Source organism: Salvelinus alpinus, chromosome 7 (assembly GCF_045679555.1).
Source record: "Salvelinus alpinus chromosome 7, SLU_Salpinus.1, whole genome shotgun sequence".
NCBI classification, from domain to species: domain Eukaryota; kingdom Metazoa; phylum Chordata; class Actinopteri; order Salmoniformes; family Salmonidae; genus Salvelinus; species Salvelinus alpinus.
Window position 1 is genome coordinate 49244564 of NC_092092.1, and position 25116 is coordinate 49269679.

Genomic DNA, 25116 nt, shown 5'->3' on the forward strand with positions numbered 1-25116 from the left:
AGAACTGTAACATGCAAAAAATTTACTTTGGGACATTATACTGTATTTCATCAGCCAAAATGGTGGCAACAATGATAGATGGAATATGAAAATGAATGTCAATTTTCTGTTAAATGAGTTAAAGTTAAATGAGTTAAATGAGGACGTTGTAATGAAAACATTGGAACTTGAAGAGTTTTCATAATGTGTATATGATGTTTACATTCTTTACATTGTGTAGAAAATATCCAGATTAAAGAGAATGTTTTTGTGACAATGAACGGTGATTTTAGTTGTCTAAACGAGATCGTAGTAAATTCGAATACCTTGCCTCACAACGAGCTACACCCTAGGGAACCCAGAGAGCTTGTCATAAAGACGGAAACGCCCCCTTTTGACCCGAGGGTTTAAAGCATGTGAGTTAAGAATTAACATACTGGACTAGAGGACCACGAGCTGCAGCCGAGGTCCACGAGTTGTCACAACCCCGAAATGCAACACGAGGTTGAAGAGGACAAAGGAACCTCTTAACAATCAATGCTATGGTTGAGTACTGTATCTAAGAAGGTGAATTCAAGCAGGACCACCCGGTAATTATTTTCAAGTCACCGGTTGTCTAGACAGCTTTCATTCCCAAGCTGGAAGCGTCGACATGGCTGATAAGCCTCCTCAGAAGACCGCTCTCACAGAATGAGAGCAAGAAAACAGACAGCTAAGAGAAAGGACATTGTGATATCTTGTGAACAATCAGTGACTTGCACCCGATAACGGAGAACGACCAGACAATTCAAAGATACCCAACTGAGACCTTCAACACGTAAATAAGAGCGGCAGTTCGGGACAAGGTGTTAGGGCTAAACTTAGCATAGTTTACAAATGTATATGTTGCTTTTCTCTCTTGCTCTCTATCTCGCTCTCTTTAAATCTCCGTCTTGTGTAACACGTGTCATATTGTGTTGGTCTGCAAGGGATCTGTTGTCATTGTATTAAGTTCCAATCAATATCCTAGACTGTGTGTGTGTGTATCTTATGTTATCATTTAGCTTGTTAGTAAATAAATAATCAACTCAATTTGTGTGGTATGGAATGATTAGTGAGACCCGGGGTTTGTGCAGATTTAAAAGACGTTGCGACGTTCAGAATGAGACTGATATGAAGAAATGATTGACTGCTGTGATAGAGATTCTGATATATTCTTTGAGTTAATTTGGGAAACGGTAACTCATTAAACAAACTTTTCCCGTGGTGCCCCAGGTTACTGAGTTAATTGTTACATGATTAATTTAATCACGTAATAATAAACATAGTTAATTATTCGATAAATAGCATGTCATCACATTAATGATAGCAACATCACGACACTTATACACAGCTATACACAGACAAGTTATATTTGCATTATTGTTTATACCCTGATGAAGACAGCTTGTCTGTCGAAACATTGGACATAAATATTTTTGCATCTGAGTTCCTAGTGTGCGGCTCTCCTTTATTTTTTTTAAGTGTTCCACTCCGCTAGCCAGCACTTCGCCTAAATAGGTGTGCGTTTCTCTCGCCTCTAGAATATTTGCCTTATTTAGCATAATTAATTAATCATTACCGTTTTGTTTCATTCATGTGACCGACCAATACTGTTTCATAACACGTGACAGACCAACACCTCACAAGGCTTCTTCTACCTAAACTGAGATATCTTTCTTTTGTTCTCAAAACATGGTCTTGGCGTACTGCCAAATTGCAGCTACTGATAGTGAGGATTTGTAGTCAGCCACTTGCATGAACACATACATTGGTTATTAGAACAGCACATGAGTAGCAGACAGAAATTAGTAATAAGAAAAGCACAAACATTAAAATTCCCATTATATTCGATCCTCTTATCACTTGTGTGATAATAATCATTACATTTTAATGTAAGCATTTAGATTTTAGCTTCTATATCAAAATATTTTATACTCTATTAAAGTAAATTAACACAGAAAAAACCCAGACACTTCATAATTTCAAACCCTTCATTCTGGGATGTACAATCAAATTAGTATGGTAATGCTATTATCATAATAAAGGTTACACTTTAGTAATGGGAGTGAGTATCAAAAATGCACACACATACACAACGGATCTGTAGATTCAGGAGTCAATAAATCTCTCAATTTTAACCATTGTTTCCATATTTCTTACCACAATCCCCAAATCAAATCAAATGTTATTGGTCACATACACATTGTTAGCAGATGTTAATGCGAATGCTTGTGCTTCTAGTTCCAACAGTGCAGTAATATCTAACAAGTAATCTAACAAATTCACAACGACTACCTTATACACACAAATGTAAGGGGATAGAATAAGAATATGTACATATATATATATGGATGCACGATGGCCCTTGCGGCATAGGCAAGATGCAATAGATGGTATAAAATAAAGTATATACATATGAGATGAGTAATGTAGGATATGTAAACATCATTAAAGTGGCATTATTTAAAGTGACTAGTGATACCTTTATTAAATCAATTTATTAAAGTGGCCAGTGATTTGAATCTGTATGTTGGCAGCAGCCTCTCTATGCTAGTGATGGCTGTTTAATCGGTGTTTCATTGACCTATGTTTTTCACTAACTGTCCCTGGGACATCAACCAGTCAAAATATAAAACCCAGTTGTTTAACAATTCTGCTAAGACCTTCAAAAGGTTGGTGCTGGCTCATCAGCTCAGTGTTCCACGTGATGTAAACAGGCCAAGGGTTTAGATGACCTTACTCTCAACTTGTTCAAAGAAAACAACCTTCAATCATTACTCATTGTCTGTATCTAAAGGGGGATATGGGGGCTCATCCAGAGTCGGCGTCTAACGGTATCACCGTTCTCTGGAGGAGTAGAAAACAAGATAACCGCTGAAAGATGATCAGCCAGAGAGGCACAGATCGCCTTACAGCAGGTTAATAATGTTTCACAGAGAAGAGAAAGAAAAAACACATGTTATAACAGTTTCACACCAACCTTGCTAAGAATGAGATGGTTGCAAGGTTAGCCCAAGCTACAATCTAGTGTCTCTCCTCCTTTTTTAGGGCACAGCTCTGTCTCTAGAAGCCTCGCCTTTCCAAATCATAATTATAACTATTGATATACTATTATCCAACCCAAATTTAGAATGACAGTCCTTTGTGCTTCAAGTTGGTTCTATCACTTTCATTTAAGACCCTCACTTTTCTCATCACTTGTGGTCATCACTCATCACTTGTGCCCCCACTATCCTTTACAGTCATTATGTCTTTGTCCATTTTCCTACCAGCACACCAGCAGCATGAGAGAAGTCTGGACTGGATCTCTCTCCATGCTCACCCCACATGCATCCATGTCGCACTCCTGAGAGAAAAAGCAACTGCTTCAACTGCTGCGTACAGGTTGCTGGCTCGGACTCGGGTCTCACGGTAGAAGTGGTGAAGGCCCATACTGAGCGCCATTTTGGCCATTTTCAGCCGGTTAGAGGGGGTGTTGAGGTTCACACGGCCAAATTATCTTCCATGCATCTACAGTATGTGGAGGCTTAAATACCCTGACGCAGTGAGATAAACATTGCAGGTAATAGCATGAGGTGTTATTTTTAGGCATTGGTGAGAAGTGTCTATGTGGTCGGGGAACCACTGAGAATAGCATAAGGTGCACTAGATGCTATTCTGTATGTATGGGAAGCGGCATAAGACTACGGAGTCTACAGAGACTATGGCATTTACGACTACATAATAGAGACACGAGACTCTAGATAATGTAGAGAGTATAGATACTGTAGAGAGTTTAGATGCTGTAGAGACTATGGCCTACATAGACTACTGAGACTACAGATACTGTAGAGAGTTTAGATACTGTAGAGACTATGGTAACTATTGAGACTATAGAGGAACCGCAGAAGACACATATGTATGCTTAAGACGTAATGACGAGTAATAAGGGAGATTACTGAGTAGGTTTGGGAATAGTACTAAGTGAATGTGGATGAGAGTATTGTGTGCTTGACAAACTAACTGAACAGGGGACTAGCCCCAGTGTGAAGCTGATTGATTGAAATGTGGGTGTTAAGCTCATAGGAAATTGGATAATAAAATTATTGATTGAAATGTGGATAATAAGAGGATTGAAATTGAGCTTTTAAGTATGGAGTGAAGGAGAGCTGCCAGGGACTAGCTCACGTGTGAAAGAGGTGAGTGAACGCGCCAACCAGTTCTGTGAGCTGATTTTTTCGATCTGTAACGTTATCTAGGCGTCTGTCCAACACCGTCGTTGGATCTACAGGTGGAGTTTGAGGTATAACGTTAATACGTAAGGAGATATGAACGTTACTAGAGATAAATATTTGTACATGATATTTGTATAATGGTTTATTGTGATGATCTGTTGAAGTAAGAATAGAAAAAGAATAATATACAACTAGCACACCCACACGTAGACGTACATAAGTGGAGTAAAACGTATTCCGTACAGAGTGGTCCCTTGATGGATCATTTGTATGATAAGGTTAAAGCATTGTACAGGACTTGACTTACTCCTAACCAATATAACTAATGAACTCTTAGAAGATGTCCTCCGCCCTGGTACTGCATTGAAATAAGCCCCCTGTTAAATAGAACTAATGAATGTTGAACATGATGTTCTGTTAACTATTATTAAATGCATACAATTTATTGTACTCCCGATGGAGTATCCGTTGATATCCCAAATGATGATGTTCTAAACCAATTTGTGAGAAGGCAAAATGGATACTGCATCTGTTCCCCTGCTATCTCAGGTGCCAGTCTTATAATGGACCGAGTGTGACATCTACTGGGGACTGAGACAGTGCCAACCCAGTTAATACATATTGATCTCTCCAGAGGATTACATATGAATCTTAAACTAATAGACATTTAATAAATATTGAAGCAGAAAGTGAATAGCCAACAGAGATTGGTAATAACAATATAGAGTAATTTCTGAAGGTATACTAAAATGAAATCAATGCCTTCCAATATGGAGAAATGTATCATGTTTGTTTTGTTTTAACCCTTGCAATTGTTGAAAAAAGCTAAATGTGGTTTGAGAGTGATCTGTGTGTTTAAGTATTAGTGATGAGGTATTCGTACTGGGAAGAAAGGAGTCCTAGTTGAAGGAAATAGATTATGGAGATGAGTGAAAGTAACAAAGAATGGTAATTGGCTTTTAGATAGTAAAATATTGAATTATTGGATTGCTAACTTGAAGGAGTAAAACAGAGGGATTTAGCATTGGGACTGATTTTAAATTAGACGCTGCTCACTCTTCAAGGCCTGGTCCACTGCTCTCGTGTTTAAGTAATCTGTTGTTTGGGTTAGAGATATCCTACCTGTGGAACAATAGATAGCCGCCAGTACACACTGAACTCAAACAAACAGGCTGTAAGAGACACAGAGGGGTAATTAGGGACAGTTTGTACAGAATTGTATATCAATGAAACAGGTCAAAAAGATTAAGATTAGAAGAGAGTTGTTTACTTTAGAAGGTGCCCAATTCAGCTTTACGGGACACCGTATCATCTGATATGTCTGAAGTATAAATGTGTCTGAAATATAATTCTGTATACACATGGATTTATTAAGACTTCCTGCCCAAGAGGCAGAACACTCAAAAACAGATTAAGAATTTTTAGGACTGATTAAAATGTAGCATAGTGAAAAATAAGTACATGTTTATTTCCTTTCTTCCAGGACTGCTGGAATTGCAAGTACCAAGTTTTTAAAATGTTTATCAATGATTCTGTATCTCTTCATTTGAAGGGCTTCCTGAGGCAGGTGGCTTGGGAGAGCGGTTAAAAGTACCCAGTTACAGCTGGTTAGAGACCTCCCAAATTAAGCAAGTCCTGAGCATTTTGTTTGTGTTTACCCTACTATTTTTGCCACACACATGCCAGCACCCACACACAACCCACCTGTTAATGAAATATTTGTTAGTGGTTAATGTCTGAAGTACAGGAAACACTCACTTAATAGGGCTGACTGACCTCTGACCTCTGTTCTGACTTCCTGGTGAGGCCTGATCACGTTTACTTGGAAGACATCAGACATAGTTTATGGGCTATGTAAAAACAAATAATTAAGAAGAAGTTTATAATTTTACAATAGTCCTATGTGAAGAAGTATATAATTTATCAAAGTCCTATGTGTGATTCGGCCAACGAGAAGGACAGAGAGAGAGAGAGAGAGAGAGAGAGAGAGAGAGCTGTCTCTAATTTATTTTACCATTACCTTAAGGGATACAATTATTTCCTTATACAGTTATCAAGAGATAATTCGATTTGATTTATTATAATTAGTTCATTTTTTGATTTAACAGGCAGTGTTGTTCTTTTTTTTTAGGATGCATGAATCACGATGTGAGTCATGTGTCCAAAGAGGGAATTACCTGTCCCCTGGGGCCCTTTAGTAAATATTCAAATAGATTTTATTCACATGCCTGCAAGTAAAAGGGAAAAATAGACTTTGGTAATGGATGACAGTTACTTCAAATTAATTGTAGTTTTCCCCACTTCAAGTTTTTGTCCTGCTTCAATAACAAATCTCACCAGATTGGGTCTGCTGGATGGTCGGTATTTCTCCCTACGGATTAGCCCTCTGACTCCCTGACCTGTAATGCCTCAGTGAGATGGCAAGATGATACAGGAGTATAAGACAATTTGGGGGGGGTTCAACTGTGTGGATTTCCTGAATTACAAATGCCCTAAACTAAACTGTTGTTCTGGTCTGTCCTCTCTCGAGGTTATGGTCGAGGTGACCACAGTATCTAAATTGGAAGTCAGAAGTTTACATAAACTTAGGTTGGAGTCATTAAAACTCGTTTTTCAACCACTCCACAAATTTCTTGTTAACAAACTATGGTTTTGGCAAATCTACTTTGTGCATGACACAAGTAATTTTTCCAACAATTGTTTAGACAGATTATTTGACTTAATTTGACATAATTCACTGTATCACAATTCCAGTGGGTCAGAAGTGGGTCAGAAGTTTACATACACTAAGTTGACTGTGCCTTTAAACAGCTTGGAAAATTCCAGAAAATTATGTCATGGCTTTAGAAGCTTCTGATAGAGTTATTGACCATTTGAGTCAATTGGAGGTGTACCTGTGGATGTATTTCAAGGCCTACCTTCAAACTCAGTGCCTCTTTGCTTGACATCATGGGAAAATCAAAAGAAATCAGCCCAAACCTCAGAAAAAAATGTGTAGACCTCCACAAGTCTGGTTCATCCTTGGGAAAAATTTCCAAATGCCTGAAGGTACCACGATCATCTGTACAAACAATAGTACACAAGTATAAACACCATGGGACCACGCAGCCGTAATACCGCTCAGGAAGGAGACACGGTCTGTCTCCTAGGGATGTTTGGAGGAAAAAGGGGGATGCTTGCAAGCCGAAGAACACCATCCCACACACACCGTGAAGCACGGGGGTGGCAGCATCATGTTGTGGGGTGCTTTGCTGCAGGAGGCACTGGCACTTCACAAAATAGGTGGCATCATGAGGACGGAAAAATATGTGGATATATTGAAGCAACATCTCAAGACATCAGTTAGGAAGTTAAAGCTTGGTCGCAAATGGGTCTTCCAAATGGACAATGACCCCAAGCATACTTCCAAAGTTGTGGCAAAATGGCTTAAGGACAACAAAGTCAAGGTATTGGAGTGGTCATCACAAAGCCCTGACCGCAATCCTGTAGAAAATTTGTGGGCAGAACTGAAAAAGCGTGTGTGAGCAAGGAGGCCCACAAACCTGATTCAGTTACACCAGCTGTCAGGAGGAATGGGCCAAAATTAACCCAACATATTGTGGGAAGCTTGTGGAAGGCTTCCCGAAACATTTGATCCAAGTTAAACAATTTAAAGGCAATGCTACCAAATACTAATTGAGTGTATGTAAACTTCTGACCCACTGGGAATGTGATGAAAGAAATAGAAGTTGAAATAAATAATTCTCTCTACTGTTATTCTGACATTTCACATTCTTAAAATAAAGTGGTGATCCTAACTGACCAAAGACAGGGATTTTTACTAGAATTAAATGTCAGGAATTGTGAAAAACTGAGTTTAAATCTATTTGACTAAGGTGTATGTAAACTTATGACTTCAACCTTATACTCATTAACTATGTAGTATACAGTATGTTAGTGTGGGTATTCGAACACAGCCATGGTCTTTTGTTATTATTCACTTTATTAAGTCCCATACTGAGTAATTGTGAGAAAAATATGCTGGCCCAACTAAAATGCCACTCCCACTGTCTGTGTTCTATTGAGCTGCACTGAACACGTTCTCAGAGAGCTGCAATGAACACGTTCTCAGAGAAAAATGCAAAGTGGAAAATGAAAACCATTTATTTTGGAAAAATGCATCAGTGTCTGATTAAACATTTTATGTTACCATTGGGCATACAACATTGCCGCTTGTTATACACACATGGCCATTACAGCATGCTACCGCGGCAGGTAACTAAATCGTTTTTATTGTAAAAATGTCGTAGCCCAATAATGGACTGGAGCCTAAGGTTCACTCCTTATAGTCCAAGGACCTTGGCTAGCTGCTGTACTGTACATATTCTGTTCAGAGACGAGTTGGCTCTGGCAGCCCAAACAGCCAAATACTCCATGAAAACGTGAATTGATTCACAATTGCAGTATGGTTATGGAAACAGAAAGCTCCCTACTTTCATATCACATCAAAATAACTTCACAAATTCAAAATATAGCTTACTGTACTGTTTTAACCGGTTTTAACAGTTGCAGCTGACAGTATGTTTCAGTGACAACACGTTTTTGGGTTCCGTCTTCCATTTCCACACAGGTGTTTGGAGATGCAGATAGGCAATTAGCACAGGTACACCTGTCTTCCGTCTGTTTTCCATAAACAAATGACATAACATGGAAATTTGGCCTTGTGGGAACCTAACCCTATAAAGAAAGGTGTGAAGCACAGGAGGTTGGTGGCATCTTAATTGGGGAGGATGGGTACGTGGTAATGGCTGGAGCGGAATTGGTGGAAAGGTATCATTCCATTTGCGCCGTTCCAGACATTATTATGAACCGTCCTCCCCTCAGCAGCCTCCACTGGTGTAATAATGTAACCTTTTGATTTTTTAAAATTATATCTAGCTGATATGAAAGAAATGTTCCTTATCTTTCCAAAACCTTACAGCAAGTCATGCCTGATGTCCACCAGATGGATATGCATTTTGTTTTGCCGGATGTTTAGCCCACATTTTCCATACTTGACACACGTCCTTCGCTTTTCAACTAGCTAAAAGCTAGCTAGTTAAGAGTCTGTGTGTGTACTTTCGTTTGTACCACCGCATGGTAAAGCAATGCACGAGTTGAAAATACTGAATGCATGCGGTACCATTTTTGGTACTATATAGAACCCTTTTTTAAAGTTACAATAAAAAAAAACATGCTCATAAGGTTCAACATTTTTTTCCCATTTTATTTATTTCACCATTATTTAAACAGGTAGGCCAGTTGAGAACAAGTTCTCATTTACAACTGTGACCTGGCCAAGAAAAAGCAAAGCAGTGCGACAAAAACAACAACACAGAGTTACACATGGGATAAACAAACGTACAGTCAATAACACAATAGAAAAATTGGTCAGGATGATATCTATGAGGGTGTCCATGTTTACGGATTTGGGGTTGTACCTGGTAGGTTCCTTGATAATTTGTGTGAGATTGAGGGCATCTAGCTTAGATTGTAGCTTATCCCAGTTTAAATGGAACCTGAGTGGTGCTATAAAGAAAGAACCCTTTCCAAAGGTTCTATAAAGAACCATTAAAAAAGGTTATTTGTAGCACCAAAAATTGATTCTGCTTTGGTTACCCTTTTGGAGCTATATTGAACCCTTTTTATGGTTCTTTATATAACCTTTATGGATAAAGGTTATTTGTAGATCATTTTGAGGAACCATACAGGGTTTTTTATTCTGTTCAGCCATATTGTTAAAATCCTTGTTATTATTGTGTTAATTGACAAGTTGAATCAAGTGAACTACCTCTGGAACAGCTGGGGGTACCTAAGAAGAAAACTGAGAACCACAGACTATTTAGTCAATTGACCCAAGGTCATACGTGAGTCTTTCACAAGACACCATCACTGACCACAGTAATAGTAACTGTGCAATGGCATAACACAACACATTAGATATACTGGAATGCCACTCTCAGTCCTGGTTGCAAAAAAAAGCACTGTGACAAAATAAAATCCCCAAATATTCTAATGAGCCACCTCCCCAACATTTTAATTATCACCAAAAGAACAAAGAACCCTTTTGTGAACTTCAAAGAACCATTGAAGAGCTCAAAGGGTTCTTTGAATCATTATGGTTCCACATAGAACAATTACCGTTCCCAAAGAACCCATGAGGAACACACAGTTTGTGTATTTTGTATTTTTAAAATGCAAATTATAGTATTTGAATATACAAAATACATTGGAGTGTAGTTCAGGCCAGTGTAATTCAAATTACAAAATACTCAGAAGTAATTAAAATACGTATTTCAAATACATACTGTTCATCTCTGGCTATAAGACATTCATTAAGTTGTTGGGTTAACAGCACCAGATCTGTCATGCCAGCCCAAGAGATCCATGCGGGCCTTTAAAATATTTAGATGTTATTTTCTGAGTTGATGTGGACAGTCCAAGTTGTTGAAATATCACCGGTTAGCATTCTAATCCAAGAAACTATGCCAAGATGCATTGAAGATGTTCTGGCCCGTGGTGGCCCAATTAAGACACTTTATGTTGGTGTTTCCTTTATTTTGTCAGTTACAGGTACCTCTGCTACATATTTAGTAATTTGTCATTATCCATTTGTACACTGAACCAAAATATAAACGCAACATGTAACAATTTAAGTGATTTTACCAAGTTAAAGTTCATATAAGGAAATCAGTCAACTGAAATGAATTCATCTGTGAAGCGCACACTTCTCCTGCGTGCCAGTGGCCATCGAAGTTAAGCATTTTCCCACTGAAGTTGGCTACAACGCCGGACTGCAGACAGGTCAAGACCCTGGTGAGGACAACGAGCACACAGATGAGTTTCCCTGAGATGGTTATGATAGTTTGTTCAGAAATTCTTTGGTTGTGTAAACCCACTGTTTCAACAGCTGTCCGGGTGGCTTGTCTCATGAGGCCGGTTGGCCGTACAGAGTGAAGGAAAAGCAGCGAACAAGTGCTCAGCATGTGGGAACTCCTTCAAGACTGTTGGAAAGCATTCCAGGTGAAGCTGGTTGAGAGAATGCCAAGAGTGTGCAAAGCTGTCATCAAGGCAAAGGTTGGCTACTTTGAAGAATCTCAAATATAAATACATTTTGATTTAACACTTTTTTTCATTACTACATGATTCCATATGTGTTATTTCATAGTTGTAATGACTTTACTATTATTCTACAATGTAGAAAATAGTAAAAATAAAGAAAAACCCTTGAATGAGTAGGTGTGTCCTAACTTTTGACTGGTGCTGTATATATACACACACACCACCGTTCAAAAGTTTGGGGTCACTTAGAAATGTCCTTGTTTTTGAATGAAAAGCAAATTTTTTTGTCCATTAAAATAACATAAAATTGAGCCGAAATACAGTGTGGACATTGTTAATGTTGTAAATTACTATTGTAGCTGGATACGGCAGATTTTTTATGGAATATCTATATAGGCGTCCAGAGGCACATTATCAGCAACCATCACTCCTGTGTTCCAATGGCACATTGTGTTAGCTAATCCAAGTTTATCATTTTAAAAGGCTATTAGAAAACCCTTTTTAGAAAACTATTTTTCAATTATGATAATACAGCTGAAAACTGTTGTACCTGATTAAAGAAGCAATAAAACTGGCCTTCTTTGGACTAGTTGAGTATTTGGAGCATCAACATTTTTGGGTTCGATTACAGGCTCAATATGGCCAAAAACAAAGTACTTTCTTCAGAAACTCGTCAGTCGATTCTTGTTCTGAGAAATTAAGGCTATTCCATGAAAGAAATTGCCAAGATACTCCCTTCACAGAACAATGCAAACTGCCTCTAACCAGAATAGAAAGAGGAGTGGGAGGTCCCGGTGCGCAACTGAGCAAGAGGACAAGTACATTAGAGTGTCTAGTTTGAGAAACAGACGCCTCACAAGTCCTCAACTGGCAGCTTCATTAAATAGTACCCGCAAAACACCAGTCTCAATGTCAACAGTGAAGAGGCAACTCCGGGATGCTGGCCTTCAAGGCAGAGTTCCAGTGTGTCTGTGTTCTTTTGCCCATCTTAATCTCTTCTTTTTATTGGCCAGTCTAAGATATGGCTTTTTCTTGGCAACTCTGCCTAAAATAAGGACATTTCTAAGTGACCCAAAACTTTTGAACAGTAGTGTGTATATATATATATATATATATATATATAAGTAAAAGAAAAGTCAGGAGTGTGTCCCGAAGTTCATGGGTTTATTGATCCCATATTGATCTATATCATCTGCCCAGTGCAATACTTTAGTGAAAACATTTCAAATAAATGTATTTGTATTTCAGTGTTTACCAGTATTTGTAATTATCTGTACAAAACAATCTGATAATACTTTATATATTTTTTCCAGTTTCTTGAAATACTTTGCAAATGCAACTTATTTCTATGTGGGAACTGAAATGGTCTGTCTATTCATTATTTTTACATTTTAGTAGACACTCTTATCCAGAGCAACTTACCATCGTGAGTATTTACATTTTTATACTTTTTCGTATGAAAATCGAACCCACAACCCTAGCATTGCAAGTGCTATGCTCTATCAACTGAGCCACATCATCACAAACCACTTGATTTCGCAATGTAGTTAATTACTGTATTGTGCATTGTATTTCCTTCATAGTGATGGAAAGTCTACAGGTACAAACATAGATGACCAGTCTATGTACAATACAGTAATATACATTTACATTAAGTGGTTTGTAAGGATGGTAAATTAATACTGTAGAAAAAGTAGTTGGTTTCCATGTTATTTGATCAAGAAAAATGTGGATGTTTTGGGTCTTTGCCCATAACTTTGCACCTTTCGATGTAAATGTTTGAGGACCGGTTGTTGTTCTTTCTGGATTCCATTAGAGTGTAGATAGCAGAGAAAGGGACAGGGCAACAACTCTTACAATTTCAAATATTGAACCCTGAAAAACACCAACTTTCTTTTTGCCAATGCTGAGATGCTGAAAAAAATAATTGCCCGCACTGCAGAGGTCTATATCGGTCCGCTAATAAAAGACTAGTAAAGGCCCAATTCTGTGGAGATTTTTAACATTTTTTATTCAAGCACCCCTACTTCCCGTGGTTATGGACAACGGAGGGCGCTCTGAGCGAGTTGGTAGGGGCGAGGGAGTGGTTTGAGATTCACTGATTCACTGACTGTAAGTAGCTAGCTAGCAAGGAGGACTCCAGTACACAGGAGGCGGTAAAAACTCAGATAATACTTTATATTTCCCTTTTGACCCAAATGTTTAAATCGCATAGACAATCAGTGGAAATTCAGAATATCAAAAGTGTCACACAAACATGAAGATGGGGTGCTCGAGGGGGGGGGCATTCATGCAGGAACACCCTGATTTGCGGGGCTCAATCACACACTACTGTTTTCTTTTGCTTAGGAGACAGACCCATCTGATTTTTAACCAACCTATCTTTTAAAGGCCCAGTGCAGTCCAAAACGTGATTTTCCAATGTTTTATATACATTGCCACACTATGAGGTTTGAATAATACCGTGAAATTGTGAAATTTATGATAATTCCCTTTTAGTGTAAGAGCTGTTTGTAAAGACCGCCTGATATTTCAGCCTGTTTTGGTGGTATGGAGTTTTGGCCTTCCATGGTGACATCACGATGCAGTAAATTAGTTAATAGAAAAATAAGAAAGAGATTTCCAAACTTCTCTGCCAATAACAGCTAATTATCAGTTTTCCCCTCATTGGCTGGTTGATCAGAGTACAGCGTGTACAGGTTCACTCCTCTTTCTCTCTTGGCCACATGATCGTTGCTTCCTTGGTGAGCCCAGCCAACTAAACTGTTCCTGGGTGGGAGCTTGCTAAAGAATAGAAAGTATAAGGAAGACACAAGGTTGATGCGAGTCACAAATACATATAATTATTGTTCACCAATACTTGATATTTCTTACAATATACAAAATCAGTGGTGGAAAAAGTACTCAATTGTCATACTTGATTAAAAGTAAAGATACCTTAATAGAACATGACTCAAGCAAAACTCACCCAGTATAATACCACTTGAGTAAAAGTCTAAAAGTATTTGGTTTTAAATATACTTAAGTATCAAAAGTAAAAGTATAAACCATTTCAAATTCCTTATATTAAGCAAACCTTATATTAAGATTTTTTTTTCCATTGAGAGATAGCCAGGGGCACACTCCAACACTCAGACATAATTTGTAAACGAAGCATTTGTGTTTAGTGAGTGCCAGATCAGAGGCAGTAAGGATGACCAGGGATGTTCTCTTGATAAGTTTGTGAATTGGACTATTTTCCTGTCAAACTTTTGGGTATCAGGGAATGTAGTAAAGTGAAAGTAAAAGTTTTCCTCCAGAGATGACTGTTAGAATATTTTATCAAGGGTTAAGATAAATGATTAAATTATTCTATCCAGAAACTTAACCATTGGGATTATTTGTTAAGGAGGGGTTAGAAAGGAATGTCTGTGTGTGTGCTTAAAGAAAACCGGGCGGGGGCGTGCTTACATTTTTTCCATCCACACCAGCTGCGATCAGGACACGCAGTTTTGGTATTTGGTATTTTATTAGGATCCCCATTAGCTGTTGCAAAAGCAGTAACTACTCTTCCTGGGGTCCACACAAAACACAATACAGAATGACATAATACAGACAAGAACAGCTCAAGGACAGAGCTACATACATTTTTAAAAATGGCACACGTAGCCTACATATCAACGCATACACAAACTATCTAGGTCAAATAGGGGAGAGGAGTTGTGCCATGAGGTGTTGCTGTTTTTTGAAACCAGGTTTGCTGTTTATTTGAGAAATTTGAGATGGAAGGAAGTTCCACGCAATAAAGGCTCTATATAAAACTGTACGTTTTCTTGAATTTGTTCTGGATTTGGGGACTATAAAAACACCCCTGGTGGCATGTCTGGTGGGATAAGTGTGTGTCAGAGCTGTGTATAAGTTGACTATGCAAACAGTTTGGGATTTTCAACACATTCATGTTTCTTATAAAAAGAAGAAGTGATGCAGTCAATCTCTCCTCAACTCCTAGCCAAGAGAAACTGGCATGCATAGTATTTACGTCAGCCCTCTGATTACAATTAAGAGCAAAATGTGCCGCTCTGTTCTGGGCCAGCTGCAGCTTAACTAGGTCTTTCCTTGCAGCACTGGACCACACGACTGGACAATAATCAAGATTAGACAAAACTAGAGCATGCAGAACTTGCTTTTTGGAGTGTGGTGTCAAAAAAGCAGATCATCTCTTTATTATCCCATTTTTGCAACCATTGAATCTATATGTTCTGACCATGACAGTTTACAATCTAATGTAACGCCAAGTTATATAGTCTCCTCAACTTGTTCAAACGCCACACCATTCATTACCAGATTCAGCTGAGGTCTAGCACTTAAGGAATGATTTGTACCAAATACAATGCTTTTAGTTTCAGAGATATTCAGGACCAGTTTATTAGTGGCCACCCATTCCAAAACAGACTGCAACGCTTTGTTAATGGTTTCAGTGACTTCATTAGCTGTGGTTGCTGATGCATATATGGTTGAATCATCAGCATACATGGACACACATGCTTTGTTTAATGCCTGTGGCAGGTCATTGGTAAAAATAGAAAAGAGTAGAGGACCTAGAAAGCTGCCCTGCGGTACACCACACATTACATGTTTGACATTAGACGCTTCCATTAAAGAAAACCCTTTGAGTTATATTAGATAGATAGCTCTGAATCCACGATATGGCAGAGGTTGAAAAGCCATAGCACTTAAGTTTTTTCAACAACAGTTATCAATTTCTTTCAACCAATCATCAGTCATGTGTGTCAGTGCAGTACATGTCGAGTGCCCTTCTCTATAAGCATGTTGAAAGTCTGTTGTTAATTTGTTTACAGAGAAATAGCATTGTATTTGGTCAAACATAATTTTTGAAATGCACCTAATTTATGAAAGGCGCCAATCGCAATATAAAGTCAAGAGAAGAAAAAGACTGGAAGGAAGAGAGAACTAGAAACGATTCGGTTGACTGTTTTATGTGTGGATTAATTGGCGGAGTACAGGACCTTGTCCATTTCAGGTAAAATAACAACTCAATGTTTATATCCCAGGACAAATTAGCTAGCAACAGCAAGCTAGCTAGCTAAATAGGACAAATTAGCTAGCAAGTGCAAGCTAACTAGCTAAATTGCCATAAATGTTTAATGCATTTCAACCTGTCCCCAAATTAATAGAATTGGTTCCGAGTTTGTTTTGATATTTTAACCTGCGTGTCGTGATCGCGTTTGGTGTGGGGGGACAAAATAAATGTATGCACGATGGCGCACGTGCGCAGCCAGTTTGGGTTCCCTATAAGAATGGAAAGAGAGATAGGCCTCTGTGTTGATCTTATCATTTTTCTCCAATGCCAAATCAGCGTTTCTTGATCGCAACAAAACTGTCCATGCTTGCATTCATTAGGAATCTGAGCATGGTACTTTCAAACGTTTGGCCTACCTTTCCACCCCAAACAGAGTAGACCTACCAATGCAGAAAAATGTAAGCTTTAACTGCTGGCTACTCTTCTAGCCTATGAATGTTAACGAAACAATGATATCCCCATGTGTATCGGAGTCACGTCTTTCCCGGGTATTTTACATCTTGTTTGTAGTATAAAGCATCAAAAGGACCTTACCTCCGTTATAGATCACTTTATATATTAGGATCCGTTTCATTTTCTTCCAAGTCTAAAGCTAACAAGCCTGTGCTTTTTGCCATTTTCTTTAATAAAAAGGTAGGCCTATGGCATACCCTCTCATTTGGAGTCTTGGTTTTAACTTAACAGCCATTCACTGACACAGCAATTGACCGACAAAATCTATGGATATAGCAGCCTGTAGCTTAATTTCCTTTGTCTTATTTCTTAAATAGGAAGAAATAGGTTCCAACACAAAGCCCTCGTTGTTAGCAAAGTCAGATTAAAATGAAGACTGTTGAAATGAATTTGCCTACTTTCATCACCATGAGCTGTCCATTTCCGATTGATTGCTTCGAGTTTCAGCACCACAATGTAAGTTACTCGAATCTGGCTTATTGTGAGGTAAATAATTCGGATAAATAGGCCGACATGGGCAAGAAAATCAATTATAGTAGCAGAAAGCTATCAAAGTTGACCTCCGGTCTTCCTTCTCACTTAACACTCTCCTTCTCAAACTGAACAGAACATAGGCTATAGGGTAGTCCGCGCGCAAGATATTGCATTTTTTGGACTAGGCCTAATAAATTAAATAAATCTGAAGAAGATTTTACTCCCATCATAGCCCTACACAGCACAGCCATTGGTTAAACAACAAACAAAAAAGTTGAACAGGCTGAGGCTCAGGGTTGTAATATCCATTGCAGTGTGTGATGCAGCCTAGTTTAATTTATACCATCCCAGCAGCTATCTTTGAAATATAACTTTGCTCTGTGCATGCCCTTTGTAGCCTATAGCCTATGGATCATTTGATTGAGACCACACTAAATAGCCTATCGGCGCACTTGATATTGAGTGCCCAGCTGAGAATCAGAGATGAGGGGTGGCAACGGACACACATCAATATATAACCTAGTAAGAAACTAATTCAAAATCAGATTTAATAATTTACATGACCCTCCCCTGGATTAGATTTTCAATTACTAAACCTTCCCCTTCACTGAAAATGAAAAAGCATAACCCTCCCCCATTTTCCTCCAGTTACAGATCTAGAAAAGATACAGTGCATGTCAAATTTTATTTTTAGCATTTTAGCTAGCCCTAACCCTTTATCTAACCTTAATGCAATTCTCCTAACCTTCTACGTTCATTCTCCTAAACTGCAAGTTATCTTAACCTGCTACGAAAGGTCAATTTTGACATAAGCTGATCTCTATATCTAGTCAAAAACCCATGGGCTAACCTATACTGCCCTCTGCTGCATATACAACATACTGAAAAGGATCTGTCTTATTTATGTACAGTTGGAAATGTAGCCTTGATGTAGGCATTTTCCTTGTTCCTGGATTAAAAGTGCACTCGTCATTTTACCATTCCCCTAATCCTTATAGAATAACTTTATTTTGGACCATTGACAGTCTGGTTTACAAGTTGCAATGAATTTAGCCCCTAAAATGCATTGCAACCAAGTGAACACTGCTCCATGCTTTGATTGTTCAAAAAAATATGTATCATGATTACAGGATGATATTGACTTCCGTCATAGAAATGGCACTCCACTGCACCACAATGACAACGAGAGCCACTATTTTAATACAGGCACAGAAACAGCAGCTGGACAATATTATATCAGCTAGTTCAGTGGAGGACTGCTTGAGAGTGGCATATGATCCTCTCAGTAGAGCAGAGCCATGTTCAAAAGAGGGGGCAATATGACAGAGGCAACAGAGAATCCGTTTGCTTCGCTGCATTATTCCAATGTTTACCTCACCATTCTGGCACTGTTCTGCTTCAAGCTCTTTATTAAGATAAGCCTCAACTGCCTCTCCTACTTTTACATCATCAGAGGGAACCGCAAGGAGGCAGCCAGGATATCTGCAGAGTTCTATGATTTTGGTCAAGGACACAGTGAGTACACACATCTCTCAATTGCATTGATTCATTGTAAAAAAAAAAAAAATGGAACATTGGAATACTGACTATATTCAAATGATTGTGCTATTTATATTTGCCGTTACATTTCGCCTTGTAAACTGAAGAGTTCATATTTAGGAAGAGATTAACTGATGGAATGGAAAGGTCTCTTGTTTTATGATTAGGCTACACACTGAATACTGAGAATAACGCATATACTCACTTTATTGACCTTAATAACATGAAAAGTACCCGAAACGTGACTGTGTATACACAGTACATACTGGTCAGTTCAATTTCTACCCTGCTGTATTAATAGAATGGGACCACGCGGTGCCTCCCCACCCCCGTGCCCTAGTTTCCATTCCTGACTGTACTATAGCTCTCGAAAACCCTTCTCCTTATGTAGGGTTTTCAGCGGTTACATTCGGCCACATTTGGCTCCATGAGAACTACAATTCCGACGCTGTGTTTTAACGTTTAAAAAAGTCTAAAAATCATCGCTTCAAAACAGTTTTCGAAATCAGCGAGAAATAATCTTTCAAATAAAAAAGACACTTACTGTAGAAGTTGTGCACAGATCCACAAGCTGTGTGGTCCTTCAGTTGACAAACTACATTTTTCGGAGCACGGTAGATAGCTAACAGAACAGGTGGCCGTCTATGTCTTCCATCTGGCTTCCGTAAACAAGTGATGTAACGTGGAGATATGGCTGTGTGGGAACACTAACCCTATGAAGGTATTTAGAAATGTAAACTTTTGTCTTTAGAAAATAATTTCTCGCTGATATGAACGATTTTTTTATTTTTTTTTATTTTACTAGGCAAGTCAGTTAAGAACAAATTCTTATTTTACAGTGACAGCCTACCCCGGCCAAACCCAGACAATTCTTGGCCAATTGCGCAACACCCTATGGGACTCCCAATCACAGCTGGATGTGATTCAGCCTGGATTTGAACCAGGGACGGTAGTGACACCTCCTGCAGTGCCTTAGACCGCTGCGCCACTCGGGAGCCCAAGATACATTCCTTATGTTTCCAAAAGCGTACCGCAAGCGTTGCGTGTTAATGTTTAGAGCAAGCGTCAAGGCTCATAACAAAACTCCCCCAGTCAGAAGATACTATCGTCAATAGTCGTTAAAGCAGTTAGCATCTACGAATAAGGTATGTGTACAGTAGACAGACCTGCAGACCAAAACAACACTTAAACTTCTCAGTGTCAGTGACAGACAAGTGTGCCAACATGCTTGGTCCATGGAAAGGGAGCACCAATGCAGCAAACAGAAACACAAAGTAAAATATTGTTGTGCTTCATTAAAGGTCAGCGATGTAGTTCACATAACTTTTGTTTCTGACTTACAGTGGCTTGGTCTTTGATTGCTACATCAAGCAGGTTATTTCAAGATAACTTGAAACGAGAGTCAAGCGATTTTACGGCTATTCCCAGTGTAGACATATTGGCTCAGCATATACTCATCCCATGATTGGACTGCATGGAACTTTAGTACTTTACCTCAAACTAAGAGAAAAAGAATACAACATTTTCAGCAGTGTTATAGATCAGTGATATGGAGGGAGGCAACAATGATGACAGTCTGGAACACATCTGGCGTTATTCTGGATATTGACCCAGGTGTGTGTGTTTGCCTAATGAAATAGAATCATTCATCAAAACTATAAGACTTTAAGTTGTTATGAGTGACATAAGCATTTATGTTTGCTGCAGGGTCCTGGGCAGACCGCTCACCCTTACATGATGCTGCATGCCAAGGTCGTCTCTTCGCTCTGAGGAATCTCCTTTTACAGGTGAGCCAAAGGTAATCCAACTCAATTCATTGTGTGCACCCACTGCTTACCTTCTGCAATGTACTATGGTCGTGTTCTGCTGCTCCTACAGGGCCACAATGTAAATGCGGTCACTATAGACCATGTGAGTCCTCTCCACGAGGCCTGCTTTGAAGACCATGTAGCATGTGCCAGAGCTCTGATCGCTGCAGGAGCCAATGTGAGTCACTGGAGAAGATACAGTAATAATCAAGAATAGTATATTTTTAATTTTTTATGAAACAATAATAATTATCAGTAAACAATGAATTAAGAAATGTGTCAATAAGGCTTCTGAAAATACTTCTTGTTCTCTGTAATTTGTTATTTTTCCTCTGCCCCAAAATGGTGCTATGTTATTCAGCTGAGCGGTCAGAGTTAACATGAGACTCTGTGCAGGTGAACATCACCACCATTGACGGGGTAACTCCCCTGTTCAACGCGTGCTCAGTGGGTAGTGTATCATGTGCAGAGGTCCTCCTGGAGAACGGGGCCAAACCCGAGGCGCTGGTATTTCAGCCCTCGCCCATTCACGAAGCCAGCAGTAAAGGTATGCTCAGTACCTGTATCACTCCAACATCCTTATCTTAATTCATCTAGTACAAACCTTGAAGTATGCTTCACTGACCTTTGGGCTGTATTCTAACTTGGGATTGAGGCAAATACATTAAACTTAAAAATCTGAATCAAAATGTCACCAATCAGAGTAGAGTATTTGACGTAACAGTGCAAGTTTGAGATACACAAACATAATTCAAGTCAGAGTATGTCCCATAATGCTTAGAGGACATTACGGGTGCAGAAATAATTAGCTAAGACACACACCGCAGTAATCGGAAAGTCGATCCTAATGACTTCCATGTATGTGCCCATTGTGGGCAGGCAGCAGTGAGTGTGTGGAGACTCTAGTCAGATGGGGAGCAGATGTGGACTTTGAAATTCCTCACCTGGGAACGCCCCTCTACACCGCCTGTGTCTCTCAGGAGATAGAGTGTGTCCGGAGGCTGCTGAGGGAAGGTGAGGCACATGCACCTCTTCTCTGCCAAAGCACCATAGTATGATGAGAGAAGGAGTGAAAACTAGTGGTAAGATTATTACTGTCTCCCAAAGTAGTGAAATGTACAGTATATGTATAACACTCTCACTATGCAGTAGTAGCTTGGCCTTGGTGGGATAGCTCGGAGCGTCTGCTCTTTTCTACACCACTAATATGTTGCACCCACCTGCATCAAAGTGCACACAAGTCTAAATACATCATGTTATACAAGCGATAGAGTACTTAATTCCTGTAACTGAATGACCAAGGACTATTAAATGTGTATTAAATCCATAGTATGCTTACCTTGGTTTCCCTCCACGCAGGAGCAAATGTACAGAAAGGTATATATATGGAATCTCCCTTACATGCTGCCGCTGAAAAGGACTGCACAGCCATTGTTAAGCTGCTGTTGGACTTCGGGGCAGATATCAACGCCAGGAACATGGCGTACCAGAGACCTGTGGAGGCCGCTCCCCCCAGCAGCCTGACAGAGGGGTTCCTTTTGGTCTATGAGGGTAAGTTCTATAGGCCTATCCAGTCATCTTTTGAAATCTGTAAATTCCTATAGCCAAAGTCTCGTAGTGTTTTTGCTTCATTAGCCAAGTCCAACTAGCTTTCCATTATATATTTTTTTAACAAAACCATATGTTTTTTTCCTTTTTTCAGCCACGCCCCAACCACTGAGTCAGCTGTGTCGACAGCGCATCCGTGACTGTGTGGGCCGCGACAGGTTTCACCTCGTCAACCATCTACCCCTGCCCAATCCCCTCAAGAACTACCTCCAGTACAGATGATAAGCAGAGAACATCACAATTTCATACGCTGTGGTGGTGGCTTCTTCCATGTTGTCAATCATTCATGGGAACTCAACAGCCTGCAATGGTTGAAGGAGCACTTTTGACACAACTGGCACTTTAAGGAATGAAATGCATACTTGATATAGCTTATACTTGATTTTAGTGTGGTTCACAAGATCAAATGCTCAAATTTGGGATTGGAGCAATGACCAACAACCATGGTTTGCTATGAACATTTTCAAGGGAGAGATTCATGTAAATCCAGAGCTCAATTGTTAAACACACTTAGAAAATGAGTGCCTCTTTTCACTATTTAGTCAATAAAAATGGCTGGCACATATGCTCATACTGTACAATAGCACAATTTAAAGTGCATGCGTTTTCTGAAAAAATGTGCTTAATTTTGATTATTACACTATAATGGTTTATCACCTTGTTCTGTGATTTACGTTAGACCTATGCATCGGCAAAACTTGAAATTCACCAAAATCCTTACCACTATGGAGAACAATTCACTCATGCATTCATATCCTCCAAAATATAGACATACATTTGATTGCTTGATGTGTTTTATTATGTGCAATATCATTGTCTGAGCTGCGAGCTATTATCTTATTAAAACGCTTTGAATTCAAGGTTTAGTTTGCATTACGCAAGTCTTTCAAAAGCAAGCTGCTTTCAGTGCGTGGCAACATTTTCCATTTCCAGTGGGTTGCAACAATGTACCTTCCCGTGAAAACATTCACTTTCCCGGGAGAAAGAAGTAGGGCCGTTGCCATAGAACTGTTGATCAACATGTGAAATGTATCATATCATATGGGCTAGTAAGCAGGTTAACTTAGCTAGCTCGTTAACCAAAATATTTCTACAAGACTCAGTATTTTATAGCAACAACTTTAGCTAAATACTGAATTGGAAAAGCAACAGTAAATAATATTTCGTGTCTTGTCATAAGCATGTGGCTGGTTCATAGAAGCTAGCTACAGCTGATTGGCTAACTAACAATGGCTTATGCACAGCCTACCAAAAATACAGAATTGCCACGAGAAGTTGCTGCAAAAGCCTGGATTTGTCATTTCCTCCAAAGAATATGCGCAAGTGAGTCTATATTTATTAGCATTTTTTCCCCCACAGGCTTTCTTTCAATTCTACTCACTTTCCCTTTTTTAGAGTCACGTGAATCATCCATCGGGAGCAAAGTCGTCTGTTTCAGGGAGATTGAGGTGCATCAGACAGACACTCGCTGATTACAAATTAAAAGGCCTAGGAGATGCAGCCGTTTGGTGTGTATTTGTGAGAGATGCCTCTGATTTGCCTCTGACACGATAGCTCTAATAAAAGTACCTCTATGAACTAATACAAGCACATCAGTTCTTAATAACTATCATGGAAGGTATTATCTAGTTGTTCACTAGTCCATTACACTTACAGTAGCTCAATCATTAGTATTTGCTCTACAATTACAATTTCAGCTGGTTACCAGCTGGTGGCGGTGCTGTGACGGGTTTAAAATAATGGGCAAGGGGAGTTTGAAAATCAAAACACGACCAACGGCAGTTTTGAAAAATGCATGCTGTATTATAGCTCCGTGCTATCTATTAACATTCCAGTTATAACATACACATCGTTTAATAAAATATTGTGAATAGGACATTTGTCAGCCTCTCTTGTCTGTCTGCCAATTCCCTCATTTCATTTGGAGCGTCAAGTCTCGTTACTACAATATATTTTAGTGCCCAGTGCGTCTATCTCAACCATGTTGATAACACATTTGGTTCCTTGGGAGTTGTTGGAACGAAGCCATACGTTTCTTGACAGGTAAAAGGTTTTCATAACATTCTGAGAACAGTCGTGAAAGTTTTGCCTGTTCTGGGAACGTTTTTTTTTTAGGTTGCATGGAGGTTCGGAGAATGCTTTACTCTGGTTCCTTGAAAGCTTTGTTGGGAGGTTTTATTAACACTCTGAATATAGAAATTATAGGTTATTTGGAGGTTTTTAAATAACTTGCTTACAACTTTCACTGAATGTTTGAATAAGACTTTTAGTAACACTGCTAGCTTATTTTAGCTTAACCTTTTTGAACTCCAAGTACAGACAGGACACACATTTCCTTACACATTAATTATGCAAACACACTTATTTTTTATTGTGACACGGCTTCAGTGAAATTTGAACCTATAATGTTCTGTACTCGAATCATAGAATTCCGCTAGTCCCCTACTCAACTGCACCACCAGGATGGAGCTCACATCTGACTGTTTTTTTACGCTTACAAAGCTGTTACTTTTAGTCTATTCATACAAACCCCATTTCAAAGGAAACAAGCACTCATTAAGATCAGGTGTGGTCAATTAGTGTGGGCAGCCAACACATCTGAGCACACTTAACAAGATAGAGGATAGAGATAGTTTTATTGATGCTGAAAATGGAATGTATATGTTTTAAAAAAAAACATTCTCAGATCTTTCTCTGAACATTACTAAAGTTTTCTTATGGTTTATATGTAAAGTTTTCTTAACATTCTCATAACAATTTGAGAACATGACTTTAAATAGAACCACGAGGAAAACTGTTATGCTGAAATACTAAAATTCTCACAGAACAACGTTGTTTCTTAATATTCTCTGAACCATTT

At 39.0% G+C, this 25116-nt stretch overlaps 1 protein-coding gene and 1 long non-coding RNA gene across 3 annotated transcripts in view; one reads left to right on the forward strand and one right to left on the reverse strand.

Moving 5' to 3' along the window:
- The window catches only part of LOC139581125 (uncharacterized), a 59400-nt gene extending 39880 nt beyond the window's left edge, over positions 1-19520 (reverse strand). Inside the window, exon 1 of the long non-coding RNA XR_011676149.1 lies at positions 19385-19520. This is a non-coding gene — a long non-coding RNA (uncharacterized lncRNA). The remainder of the gene's footprint in view (positions 1-19384) is intronic.
- Positions 18499-23116, forward strand: LOC139581124 (ankyrin repeat and SOCS box protein 5-like). Of its 2 annotated transcripts, none has more exons than XM_071410576.1 (7): positions 18499-18816; positions 20548-20627; positions 20719-20826; positions 21045-21195; positions 21528-21662; positions 22008-22199; positions 22351-23116. In XM_071410576.1, exons 1-7 carry the CDS (start codon positions 18600-18602, stop codon positions 22476-22478), a joined length of 1011 nt encoding a protein of 336 aa, XP_071266677.1. In that variant the 5' UTR covers positions 18499-18599; the 3' UTR covers positions 22479-23116. The 2 variants fall into 2 exon arrangements, with proteins under 2 accessions (XP_071266677.1, XP_071266678.1); XM_071410577.1 differs by lacking the exon at positions 18499-18816 and adding an exon at positions 19494-20454.
- The last annotated feature ends 2000 nt before the right edge of the window (positions 23117-25116 follow it).